The 14,630-nt window shown below is 38.7% G+C and overlaps 1 protein-coding gene across 1 annotated transcript; it reads left to right on the forward strand.

Annotated features, from left to right (window-relative positions):
* Positions 1–2,002: 2,002 nt before the first annotated feature.
* Positions 2,003–4,395, forward strand: HRG_04229 (NACHT domain-containing protein; the record flags this gene model as incomplete). Its single annotated transcript, XM_044862700.1, has 4 exons — positions 2,003–2,456; positions 2,586–2,822; positions 2,881–4,275; positions 4,334–4,395. 4 exons carry the CDS (start codon positions 2,003–2,005, stop codon positions 4,393–4,395), a joined length of 2,148 nt encoding a protein of 715 aa, XP_044721314.1.
* Between the last annotated feature and the right edge of the window lie 10,235 nt (positions 4,396–14,630).

A 14,630-nucleotide genomic window follows, 5' to 3' on the forward strand; every position in this document is an offset into this window, starting at 1 on the left:
CTCGCCAGGCGCTGTCGTCATAAAGCTTGATAACTTGGTCGAAGAGCGGGATGACCATAGAAAAGGGGTCCCTCAGCTCATGCAAAGGTGACTCTCTGAGGGCTCTCTCAAGTTGCCGGCGGAGAACTGGTGGTGTGCCGACGCACAAGATCCTGCAGATATTTGGATGGCACCACCTTGTGAAAAAGCCCATTTCGTGCCACCAATAGTCTTTGCCATCTGGTGCCTTATGTTCTTCGGGCTTCAGCACCACCTTAATCAAGCACCGAAACCAGATGCCTGGAAGGCAGAATCCAATGCAGTTTAGTCAGCGCAGCTGGCTTTAGGAGAACGCGAAGCGGAGACTGACTGAGGTCCACTAGTATGCCATTCGTGTCGAACGAACTCCTGCAACCGAAATATCCGTTTATATCGGTACAAAGCTGATTTGCAAGATAGGCGGGCACGTTGAAAGGGGCGAGTATCATCCTGCGGTCGCCTTCCGTGCACTTTTGCTTGTATAAGTCTCGGTCCTCTAAGAAGCTATAGAGGCTGTTTCAGCGGTCGCCTTGGTCCTAAAGGGTAATTATTTGCCTGACATGTAGCATGCTTTCGGTAGAACCGGACTCTACTTCACTGTCAGCAATGCAGCGATGCCATAGTTGATAGCGGGGCTGACCTCAAGAAGATTACCCTCGTCTGCTCTCCATGATCCCTCGTCTGTCAGGAATATATCAGAGGCGTGATTAATCCAGGTCGGACGGCTTTTAGCTACCATATGTCAAAATCGTTGCCACGGCCGGTCTAACACCCATGGCTGCCTCCTTGAGACTTGGATTCGCAGCTGCTGCGTTATTCCGCCAGCCCGCGGTTTGCCCGGAGACTGCAGAGGACGATTAGAAAGACATATTTGTTGATAGCAACTTGGAATTGCAGCGCCAAATTTTCAGTGTGGCTTTGAAGCATTGCTTACTCCTCTTTCGACGCTGATAGCGTCAGAGACAGGTTTTGATGGCGCCAGTGTGCTTGAGATGGAAACCAAAGGGCCGTCAAAGCTGCCCGCCCAGATACATGCATGGGCGATGACCCCAGCCGTTACTGCAGAGACCAGATGCAGCTTATTAGGTCCGGGGGCAAGAGGTAGCGCCAAGTACTTAGGCGGGGGTAATTACGGAGGATACGCCGAGTTGACCTTAAAACAACCAATGTGGCTGCTGGATGGTTATGAGCTGTACAAAGTATACATGGTCTTCATGGACTGATGGACAGGGGCCCACCTCAAGCGAGCGAGTGACTTAACAGGTAACAAAGACGCAAACTAATAAGTCGTACACTCCGAGCCTGGGTCTGGGGAGTTCCGTACCCAAGCACCTGCAACTTCCTGGTTATCAGGTTCCACCTTCTTCGTTGATTCTGTTGCCATTCATCGCAATACACACTTGGGGCAATGATGGTCGTATCGGCCATCTTCACGGCAATAGTACGCGTAGCCTCAGCCGACGCGGTCATTATATCGACATTATGTCACTCGCCGCTTACTCTAAAAGCAGATCCCGGCAAAAAGGCGTGCCATAGAATTCTTTTGACATTATTCAGCCTTCGAGCGAGGCTGTTCAGGGGGCAGATTTCAGCTCGTCTTCCCCGCCTTTGCACCTCCAGTCTCCTCTAAAAGGACTCGTCGACAAGTTCACTTCCTGGAACATTGAAGGCAAGCAATCCCGGATGCTCAGCTCACCTCCTTTTTCTCAGCTTTCTCAGCACCCCCACTTGAATCTTTCACGCTCGACGGGTGCTACATAGGGCGCCAAGAGCAGTATCGAATCGTTGGCGCCCGAACTTCATATACCCCGTCTTGCCTCGTCCTCCGTGCCGACTCTACACACACTACGTCCCGGCCGACGTATGATTCTCGATGAATCAGTTGAACTGCGAGCTCTATACTGTCGCATGGATAGCCCCGCTGGAAATTGAGGCGCGGGCGGCCTTACTGATGTTGGATAATCGACACCGAGGCAGATTCCCTATGGCCCGCGGCGATGACTATGTCTTCCAGGCTGGCGATGCATGTGGACATAATACCATCATTGCAACCATCCCTCCTGGTCAAGAATATGGCACCGGGTCCGCCGCCGCCCTTGCAAGCCAGGTCAAGAAGTTTTTCCCGAGACTTTGGTTCGGCTTGTTGGTCGGCGTTGCGGCCGGTCTCCCAAACCTCTCGCGAAGCCCGCCGCGGGATATTCGGCTGGGAGATGTTCTGGTCGGGTTGTCCGAGGGCGGTAGTGCTGGTCTTGTAGCCTACGATTTGGGCAAAGAAACGGAGACTGTTGGGTTTCAGCTTCTTCGCTCAGGTTATGTGTTGGCCATCACGGAGACTGCCGTTAGGTCGGCCATCGGCAGCATCAAGCTGAACGCACCAAACGACGCGGACGTATTCTCGCAGTACTACAAGAGCATCGCATATGAGGAACACCCCCACGGTACATTCGCTGACCCCGGACAGTCGAAAGATGTGTTGCACCAAGTTGACGAGGATGGCAATGAGCGTGTGGTCGAACGGCAACAAAGGCCGGATTTCAAAAGAACTCGAGTTTGGTACGGTTCTATAGGCTCGGGAGAAAAGCTAATGAAGAACGCCCGGAAGCGAAATGAACTACGAGACAGGTACGACCTCATTGGCCTCGAGATGGAAGCCGCCGGGACCATGAACCGCATTCCTGTGGGCGTTATTCGAGGGGTCTGCGACTATGGAGATGCACACAAGAACAAAGAATGGCAACCATATGCTGCTGCAATGGCTGCCGCTTATGCCAAGGCAGTCCTGGCTGAACTTGTGCCTAAAAATGGTTAGTAGGTAAATGAACGAATGGCTCCGTCTTTTCCAGAGTTAAATTGAGACAACAGTATTGCCGGAGCCGAGAACCATGAACGTCAGACCTCAGGGCAGACTGGACGAGGACGATGAACCCCTTGCTTCAGTCACAATTAATGGGCGCAAAAAGCGCCGTATTGAACAGCGCTCCGAGGCTAGCGGTGCGAGAGCCTTGCCTTTCGACAACGAGAGACCCATCAGTCAAGAGGTGAACAGTAGCACGAGAGATTTCGACAATGTCATCCAAGACACGAGCGAGCCATTGTATGGAGCCGGCCACTTCATCGAAGCCCCCGTAAAACAGTCAATCATAGACCAGCTCTACTTTACCAAAATCGACGAGCGCCTGACAAGAATAGCAGCCGCCCAGATAAAGACTTGCCGCTGGTTCCTCACCAAGCCCGAATACAAGTCTTGGCACGACACGGCAGAACATCCCGATCACGGCGGCTTCCTGTGGATCAAGGGCAACCCAGGTACCGGAAAGTCGACACTAATGAAACTCCTCTTCGAAGACACCAAATCCAACGAAAGGGGAGATCCCTCGCGAATCACCCTGTCGTTCTTTTTCCTCGGGCGAGGCACCGTCGAGGAGAAGTCGGTGACCGGTCTATACCGCTCTCTTCTCCACCAGCTCTTTCAGAAGGAGCCGAGGTTGCGAGACAGTTTAGACTGGATGACGGCCGATGGAGCAAAGGTGGTTCAGCGGAATGGATGGCACGAGGAAACGTTGAAGCAGACATTGGCGCATGCTGTTCAGAGTCTTGGGAGGCGGTCATTGACGATATTCATTGACGCGCTAGACGAGTGCGACCAGGAGCAGGTTTCGGGTATGGTTTGCTGCTTTGAGGAGCTATGCGATCGCGCCAGAAAAGCTCACGTTCGATTGCATATTTGCTTCTCCAGCCGGCATTATCCGACAGTCGTCATCCAGACGGGCATCGAGGTCACCCTAGAAGACGAACCAGGGCATACGGAAGACATAAAACGCTATATCAAAGTGAGACTCCGTCTGCCTAACCCCAGGTCGAGTCAAGCCGAGTCGCTGCTGTCTAAAGTTCTCGAAAAGTCCTCGGGTATATTTCTCTGGGTCGTTTTGGTACTCGATATCCTCAACTCCGAGTACGCAAAAGGGTCGGGCCGCATCAAGAAGATGCGTGATCGTCTCGAGGAAATCCCGCCGAAGCTGAACGACTTATTTGAGATGATCCTAACTCGAGATGAGGAGAACCTCTTACGACTTCAACTTTGTCTTAAATGGATCCTCTTCGCAATGCGTCCTCTAAAACCGCAGGAGCTCTATTTTGCCATCGAACTTGGTTGCGACAAAGAATGCACTGGCTATTGGGACGAGGAAGACGTCGATCTGGATACGATCAAGGCTTTTGTGCGAATGTGTTCCAAAGGCTTGGCGGAAGTCACGCGCAGTAAGGACTCGGAAGTACAGTTCATCCACGAGTCTGTTCGAGACTTCTTGCTGGGTAGACTCGAGAGCCAGTGGTCTGGAGTCTCCGGCAACTTTGCAGGCCATAGTCACCAGCTTTTGAGGGACTGCTGCTTGACTCAGTTAAACTATTTGACTAGTGGTGTCGATGATGAGGTAAGGCCAAAACCAGGGGCTTCCAAGGCACCAGTGTTGCCATGCTCCATAGGGCCTCGGTTCCCCTTGGTCCAGTATTCAGTTTCTCATGTTCTTGACCACGGCAACAGCGCACAGAAGAATGGGATGGACCAGGCAGAGTTTGTTACCAATTTCCCTCTTCGAACGTGGGTACCTCTTCACAACGCTCTCGAAAGGTACAGAATTAGACGGTATTCGAATTCAGTCACGCTCCTTTATATTCTCGCGGTGAAGAACCTGGGGGAACTAATTCGAATACACCCTCAAAGGCTGTTTTTTTTTGCGAGGAATTTGAGCGATATTTCACTCCTTATTTTGCAGCGCTGGCTACTGCTAATCTGGAAGCGATATGCGCGTTTATGAAAGCCCTGGCGGAGACCGAGCCCTCCACGTCTCCAATCCATGGCCTATCTGAAAAATTTCGCCATGATGCAAAAATTCCGATTCTAATTGGTCGCCACTCCACTTTCTCACGAACAAAGAATGCCCTTTGGCATCTTTGGGATCTCGCAAAGGACCATGACGTAATCGCCTTTCCTGCTCTGCTTGCGTTGGAAAAGCTCGGCATTCGCCAAACGGGCCTGTTCTCGCTATCGAGATCCGCCGAAAGAGGACTCTGGGCTGTCGTCAAACTGCTTCTCGAAAAGGGTGCTGATATCGAGGGGACATCCGATTCGCTCTATACGCCGCTAGCTTCCGCGGCTTTGGGAGGGCATGTGGCCGTTGTCGAGCTGCTTCTCGAAAAGGGTGCTGATATCGAGGGGACATCCGATTCGCTCTACACGCCGCTAGCTTCCGCGGCTTTAGGAGGACATATGGCCGTTGTTAAGCTGCTTCTCGATAAGGGGGCTGATATTGAGGGAGCAGGCAGAACGAAGCAGACGCCCCTATCATACGCTGCCGAATATGGGCATATTGCCGTTATCGAGTTTCTTCTCGCTAGGGGCGCTAATATAGAGGCAAGGAATCAGTCGGGTCAGACGCCCCTATCTCGCGCTGCGAGAAAGAGGCATACAGCCGTTATTAAGCTTCTTCTTACTAGGGGCGCTAATAGAAAGTTACGGAACTAGTCGGGTTAGACGCCCCTATCTTAGGCTACTAAATAAGGGTATATAGCTATAATTAAGCTTCTTCTTATTAAGGGCGCTAATATAGAGTTAATAGATATATAAGGCTAAATACTATTAGTTTATACTACTAACTAAGGGTAGGAAGCTATTATTAAGCTACTTCTTAGTAAGGGGGCTAGTATTAAAAGCGTATATAAAATAAAGTAAACTATTATTATTATTATTATTATTAAGATTATACTAGTAACCTATCTAGAGGTATCTAGAACTTCGGCGTTAAATAGGAGGGAAAACTAAAGTGCCTAGAGGAAAACCCTCCCCTCTTTTATAGCTAGTCCGCCCTTATACTAGGTCGCGGTTATAATATATAGGAATCTTACGCCGGCTATCTTAGGTATCGTTATAGTTAGTCGGAATCGCATTAGCCCTGCTATAAAGTAACCTTAGAAAGTAACTCCTTTACGTATATAGGGTATATAGCGTTAATCGGTAGTACGAGCGTTTTTAGTTAATAGTTAATAGTTAATTATATAATTATCTTTAACCTTATCCTATAACGATATCTTCCTAGGCTCTACCTTATTTTTCCGCTATAAGGCTTAGCGGGCTATTTTTTATTAATGCCGGCTTTTAGCCGGGCCGGTAGTTAGGTTATCGCACCGGCTTCGCGCCGTACTTATCGAGTTACTAGTATCGGCCCTAGGTTTTTATTTTCCCGGTTAGGGGGCCTAGACCGGGGTTAGGGGGAGGTCCTAACGAATTCGTCGCTAGGTCTAGGTAGGCGAGGTCCGGGCCGGCCTACTTATAGCGGGGCTAGACTGCTAGTATATTTATAAGCGCTTCTAGAAGCGCTAATTAGCTAATTAATAAGTAGGTTAGCGAAGTCTACTAGTCTAACTAAAAATTAATTATACCCTTAGCCGGATTTAAACTAACTTTAGTATTATAGCTAGTAGGCTTCCTAGGTATATAACTACTATACTATAAGGGAAAAGTAAACTATTATACGGTAAGTAAAGGGATATATTATAGGTGCCTTTTATTATATAATAATAAGCTATAAAAGATATAACTATATATTACGCTTATTACTACTATATATTTATATATATATATATAGCTTAACCTACCTTATATTCTTATTAGCTAAGGTCTAGGCTAATACCTAGACCTATAATAAGGGTAAATACCCTTATAAAAGGTCCTTGCCTTACCCTCTATAAGCGGTCCCTTATAACGTTAATCTTATACCTTAGTACGTAGCTAGGAGGTAAATAACTCTTTAATATACTTCTATTACTCCTTCCTCTTAATAATACTATTACTATTATTAATAGTAGTAGTAACTATAACTATAAGCCTCCTAGCGCTTAGCTATATACTACCGCTTATATATAAGCTAACTTATAATCCTACTAGCTATTTATATAATTTAATATATCCTTCTTAGCCTTATCTTACTTTTCTACTAAGATTAATAACTTTATTAACCGCGCCCTTACCTCGCTTACTATTATAGCCTAATAAGGGTCTTAAAGACTAAATAAGGGTCTTATATAAAAGCGCTACTAAGAGGTATAGGCTAATAAAGCACTTAGTTATATAGTACTAATATATTAGTAGGGTACTTTAATAGGTAAGATCGCACCCCTATAAATATTAGCCTATTAAAGGGATAAGACCCCTAGTACTCCCTATCTAACTTACTTCTAAGTATACTTAAAGGCTTTATAAAGACCTTAATTATCTAATAAGGTATCTTCCTTAATTATAGTTAATTCGAATTTTATTTTCCCCCCTTTAAAGTAAAGGCCGCTAGTTATGCGACTCTAGTAAAGATAAAGAAGTATAAAGTAAAGAAATCTCTAAGACTTATATTAATAACCTAAGACCCTTAGAGCTATATATAAGACCGATAATTAGATAATTATATAGTTAATTACTTTACTAATCCTTAGCCGTATACTACGCGTGCTTTAAGTATATACCCTTATCCCTATTAAAACTAGTCTCTAAGGCATAAACTTATTATTCCGTTTTATTTATATAGCGATAAGTAGCTTTACGAAGCTAAGAATACTTAGAGGATAACGGTACTATTTAGAAAAAATAAAATCTAGGGATTTAATAATTAAAGTAGTAACTACTTTAATAGCTAGAGTTAAGGACCTAATAAGGCGATAGACTTACTAGGAAATAAATAATTAAATAATACCTTTTACTAGTAGTAAAGGAAAAGTAATAAGCTAATACTAAAAAACCCTAAACTCTTATTATTAGCCCTATAACCCTTAATATTAGTAACTTAGTTAAGAAACTACGATCCTTATATAATACTTTAAAAGATATAAATAATAACGATAGCGTAATCTAGACTATTCTAGAACCCTACTAAGACCTCTTACTTATATATATATTAATAATATTAATATAGGTACTAATAAGGGATACCTTAATAACCTTAACCTTAGCTCTCCTCTATATAGTAGCTTATAAAGAACGCCTACCTCCTACTAATAGATAAGAAAGTAAGTAATAAGATAGTTATAATAAGATATCTTTTAACTTTAAAAACTCTAACTTTAAATTTTATAACCTTATAATCTATAGGTTTACTATATTTAGAAACGCTAGCTATTAAAAGGGATTATTTAATCTTACTACTAGTAATATAAAAGAAATTAAGGTAGATATTAATAAGATTATTAATAGACTTAAAGATATACTTACTAAAAGCTAAGATAACTTTATAAAAAGACTTTACTAACTATAACTCTTACTTATTAGTAAATTTAATAGTAAAAACGTAACTAAATTCCTTAAAAAGTTTAAACGGGAGATATATATTAACTATATTTATAATAAGGATAAAATAAACTAGCTTAAAGTTTATATCTCCTTTATATAAGCCCTTACTATTAAAATTCTTATAGATAGACTTACCTAAGAAAAAGAACTAAAAAAGAGACTCCTTTAATATTACTATATATATAATATTAAATAACTAGAAACTATTAACGACCGCTTAGACTATTATAATACTAAAAAGCCTAAGACTATTATAGAAGTTATAAAATAGCTTAGTCTCTACTTATACCTATAGTATAAGGTATAACCTAATAGCTAGGAAGAATCTATAGTCTAGTTATACTTTATCTACTATATAATACTAAAGGAACTTATTATTAATATTATAAAGAGAAATAAGAAGATATTTAAAGTTATCTTAAAACTCTTATATAAAAGCTTTATCTATATAATTAATAATTACTTAGTACCTTACTAAGACGTTAAGCGATAAGATATAGTATCTAAAGTCTATAATTAAAAACTTAAGAACTTAAAGAAAGACTAGCTTTTTAAGGAAATTAATAAAGTAATAAAGGAAGCTAAATCTAATAAAGGTAAAGAAAAACTTCCGAAAGAGTTAAAGAAAATAAATAAGAAACCTAGATAGCCTATAAAGGAGATCTTAGACTTAATAAAAGCCTTTAAAGATATAAAGATTAACCTTACTCGCTAGTAAGAGTAGATATTTACCTAGCTTAATAAGGAGTAAAGATATATTAGTAGTAAAGGCTACTCTTTAAGTTATAGATAAGGAGGGAGCGTAAATACTATTAGATTTTACTACCTATTTAATTAATATATATAGTTTTAGGTTAATACTTTTAATCGGCCTAAGAGATACTTTTATTATAGTAAAGAAAGATACTACCTTAATAAGTATAAAGTATACTCTTAGGACTATAAGATCGGATTTATAATATATAAAGTAGTAAATAAGACTCTTTACCTTAAAAGAAAGGATAATAAAAGCGTAATTCCCTTAGTACTTACTAATAGGTTTTCTTAAATAAGTATATATATTTAAAGGCTTATTATATACTAAGTAGATATATAGCTAGACTCCTTTATATTACTACTTATAAAATAAGTTAAAGCTATAGTTATACTATCTTACTTAAATTAAGCTACTAGTAAAAAAGAATCTAGTTTCTTAGACTAGTTTTAGAGATATAAAAGCCTATATAAGTAGAAGCTAAGGAATCTAAAAGTAAGCGATATAAGAAAAGAAGTAAGAAGGATATTAGTTATTATAATTATAGATAATATATAATAAAGCGATATATATAATTAAATAATCTATATAACTATAATAGGGATTAATACTTATAAAGGGAAAAGATAAATAGTTAAAGAGGATATAAAGGAAATCGAGATAATAAGAATAGTAAAAACTAGCCTAAAGATTATCCCTATATACTATAGATATAGAGTAGATCTAAATAAGAAGTTTAATAAACTTATAGATAAAATTATTAGAAAAATTATATATAAAAGAATCCCGATCCCTTTAAATTACTTAATTAACTTTATTCCTTAACTAAGCGAGAGACTTAGTATAAAATATATAGATATAGCCTAAGGTATAAAAAACATTAAATTCTAGACCCTAGAAAAAGTAGAGAGTAATATAAGACCTTATAGAGCTATAATAATAGTTATAAAAGTAGCTAAAGATAATATAAAGAGTAGTTTACTCCTCCTTAAATATCTATAAGGAAAACTTATAGTAGCTTTAATATAAGTTAAAGAATAAAATAAAGAATACTAGGTTAAACTAATTAAGCTTACTTACCTTACTTATAAAAAATCGGATTATAAGTGCCTTAAAGTTTAATAAGTATTAAAGGAAGTTAGGTTTATAACTAATATAATTAGCGTAATATAACTAGCTTAAGGACTATTTAATTAATAAACTTTAAAGGTAATAAAACTAAGAAAAGATAAATTTATTATATAGGAATTAGTACTCTTAATAAGATAGTAAGAAATAACTTTAAAGGACCTTATAGCGATTCCTATAATATATATAAATATAGTCCTTATACCCTTTCGCTCGCTTAAGTATATATAAGACCTACCTTATATTTAAGTATAGCTTAGTAGCTAGAAAGCTAAAGTTCTAAGCGCCCTAATCGATACTAGGTTTAAAGGAAACCTTATTAATAAAAGATATATAAACGTATATAGGCTTAAAATCCTATTAATAAGAGTATTAATAATAGCGTATACTAGGTCCCTTATAAATATAATTAAGGAGGTAGAGACTAATCTCTATCTAAGTATAGCTTAGATACTAATCTATCTTTATATTATACTAAATAAAGTCTTAGTCCCCTTTATTTTAAGTATACTATTTATTAAAGCTATATATATATTATTTAATTATTTCTTAAGGAACGGCGATATATAAGTTAAATATTAAATTAGTACTATTTAAGTAGTTACGCTAGTAGTAGGAGCTATTAAATAAGAGCTTTTAAATAAGGTCGATATAATAAAATCCTTTTAGACTATAACCTTAATAGTTAATAAAAATATATATAAAAGACTAAAGCTTAAGGAGTCTATATAGGAAATAGCTATATAGTATAAGGGTATTTACCCTTAGTATAGGTCTAGGTATTAGCTTAGTCCTTAGCCGATAGCGTTATAAGGTAAGGTAAGCTATATATATAAATACGTATTTAGTAACGGTAAGCGTAGTATATAGTTAGATCTTATATAGCTTATTATTATAATATAATAAAAGGCCTTTATAGTATAACCCTCTACCTACCCTATAATAATATAAGGTATCCTTATATTAAACCTAATATTAAAACCTTAGTAGTACTAGCTAAGGTAGTAGTAATAGTAGTAGCTACTATAAAAAGAAGCTTAGTACTAATAGCTATAGTAATAAGCGGAAGAGCTATATTAGTAATACTTATAAGAAGAGGCCTAGTAGTAATAAGATAAATAAGCTTAGTTTATAAAGCTATTTTATTAAATATTATAAGACCTAGACTAATAAGTAACCTTATACTAGATCCTTAATACCCTCTTAACGCTAGCTTTAATAGATACGCCCCTTACTACTAAGAGGTTAAAGCGTAAGGCGGCCCTTAATAGATAAAAGCTATTATCTTAGCCTACCTAGGATAGTAAGCTAGAGACCTTTTACTTTTTCCTTAACCGCTTAATAGCGAAATACTATATTAACGAGAAATAAGGCCTTAATAGCTATAAGGAGATAGCTTAGTTCTCGCTCTTTTATACGCTACTAAAGCCTTAAATATAGCGAGTAGCGGGCTTCTAAGAGTAGGGCGGTCCTAAGGGGATAAAAGACCCCTAAGTATTCTTTAAATACCTAGTCTATGCCTTTAGCAATATATAGGAATAAGAGAAGGCATAGGATAGGCTATAGACCCTTACTTAGTAAAAAGGGTAGTCTTTTAAGGAGTTCTTACTGGAATTTAAAGAGACCCTAACCTAGGCAGCGGGTAACACCGCCTAAAATAAAGCGCTAAGCTTACCTAGCTATAGAACTCGATCTCCCTAGCGCTCTAAGAGCTACTTATCCTAATTATAATGCCCTCTACCTATAAGGGCTACGTAGCCTACCTTATAAAGGTAGCCTAGGGATATAAGTAGACGCCGCGCTTTTAAAAGCTATATAAGCGCTTAGCCTTAAGTAGGACTAATAGGCTAGATAGTTCCTTCTTACTTAACCCGTTTACGCCTAAGCCCGCTCTTAAGTTAGCGGTCGATATAGATAGCGATATCTAAATAGCGGCTATATATTACGACCACGGCTACTAGGCCGCTAACGGTCGACCGCGTTAAGCATATAATATAGTCTAACGGATAAATAGTTAGCACGACTATCTAATAAATATAAGATCGAGGGGATCGTAGGGATCTAAGTAATCTAGGATTAATAGGATTACTACGCTTTATACGATCTAACGTTAGGGATTATAGCTAGGCCTATAATCTAAGGATAGTCTTTATAGGTATATATATAGCTACCTACTTTTACTCCTTTAGATAGATAGCTCTCTAGCTTTTAATTAATACCGATCTTTATTACGATTTTATCTTTAATTCTAATTACTTAGTTATAGTCTACGGTCTATAACCTCTAACTTATTACTAATATAATATACTTATTATTACTTAGACCACGCCCTATTATATCTACTAATATAAACCCCTCGATAGGTTTATCCCTTAGGAATAATACTAGTTATTATACGTTAAAAGCTCTTATTTAGTATAATACCGCGTTACTCTAAGTAATATCGTAACTATTAATATACCTATATAGTAAACTAGATTAACTAACTCTAGAGCTATTATATTACCTTAGGATATAATACGCGAGATTATTACCCTTTAATATAAGGTATAGTTACTTAAGAATAAAGGAGGTAATAGATAAGTTAGGGACCTTAGAGAAGTAGTTAAACTAAAATAGCTAGGACTATTCGATAGTACTTATAGCACGCTTTAAGACTTTCTTACCTAACTTAAGGCCTACTATTAGTTTTATCCTACTAAACTCTTAGACCTAGTCGAAAAGGTACTCTATATAGGAAATTATTTATCTAGAATAGTACTTACTTAGTTTAGACCTATTATAAGGGACTATCTTAATAACTAACTAGTATAACGAAATAGCGAAATAGATAAAGTCTTTATTAGTTTCTAAGGATTTAAAGAAGCTATTACTAAGGTATTTAGAATAACTAACGAGGAATAAGAAGCTAAATAAAAACTTTAAGAACTTTAATAAAGGATCTTAGTATTAGATTATACTATAAAGTTCCGTTAAGTTACCTTAAAACTTAATTAGGACGACGAACCTCTTATATTACGATTCTATAACGGGCTTAAAGAAGAAGTTAAGGACGAGCTCTATAAGGAAAATCGACTTAATAACCTCTTAGACTATATTACTATAGTAGTACGAATCGACGATAGATAGTATACGCTATGCTAAGAAAAGAAATAAGGAAGAGGAAACTAAAACCCTTCCTATAAGAATAACTTTAACTAACGCGCTAACTATAAAAAGAAGCGCGAAACTCTTATTACCTATACTTATATAACTAACCTAAGTAGGATAGATCTAGATATAATATAGAAAAGTAAAGGAAAGTATTTTAACTATAGGAAACTTAGATATTACTTTAAGGAATATAGATAACCTTATAAGGAAAAGAAAACCTACTAAGTACTAGCCTTAAAAAGTAAGAAATATTTAAACGCTATTAATAGATAGTATTAAGGGCTAGTATATACTTAGTATAGTAGTATAGGGCTAAATAATTATTTATCTAAAGCTAAGAAGAAAGAAGGAAAACTCTATCTTAGTTATAATAGTTATCTATCTTCCTTAGTCCCTAGCTTAACCTATATTTAAGTACTATTCGGCCTAAGTTTAGGTCGAGCTCTACCTATATATAAGTCTACTTTAGCCCGACTTTAATATAGTCGCTATAATATAACCTTAGCCTTCTATAGGTATAGCCCGTAATACTACCCCCGCTCTCCCCCTCTTATTAGTAGTGCTCCTATTCCTCTCCTACTGCCTTTCCGTTATCGCTATCCCCTTTTTCTCGGCGCGCGCGGTCGCTTCCTTCCGCCTTACGCTCGCCCTATCCCTCTATACCCCGCCCTTTCGTACGCCTATTCCGCCCTCTCCTTCCCTCCTCTATATATATACCCCTATACCTTACTAACTATATACGTGCCCCGCTATATATAAATACCCTTCTTCTATCCCCTCTCCCTCTTCCTTTCTTTTTCCTCCTTTAAGCTTTACTCCCTCCGCGCGCGCGCCCTTACTCTACCTAACTTCTATTGCTATACCGCGCTATATTATAACTACTATGGGCCCTCGTACGCCCGCCGGCTTCTCTACTCCGCGTAGCGGCACCCTACCTCTTAGTATGCTAGGCGACTATACTCTACCGCCTTTACGCTAGTTAACGCATTTACCTATATCTCTTAGTAAGTATAGCGCGACCTATAGTATTACTATACGGCGGCTACCTTATCTTACCTATATAGGCCGAATAACGTCGCTAAGCGTCGAGACGTAGTATAGTACTTACTAAAATTAAGCGTCGCCGCGTGCTTATAACTACTTCGCCTACGCCTACGCTAGATTACGCTACCTTTCTATCCGTTACTCTCCTTTAACTTTATTTAATAAGACGCTAATATAATAATAGTATATTAAGGATATAATCGC

This window comes from Hirsutella rhossiliensis (genome assembly GCF_020360975.1).
Source record: "Hirsutella rhossiliensis strain HR02 chromosome Unknown scaffold00004, whole genome shotgun sequence".
In the NCBI taxonomy this organism is placed as follows: Eukaryota; Fungi; Ascomycota; class Sordariomycetes; order Hypocreales; family Ophiocordycipitaceae; genus Hirsutella; species Hirsutella rhossiliensis.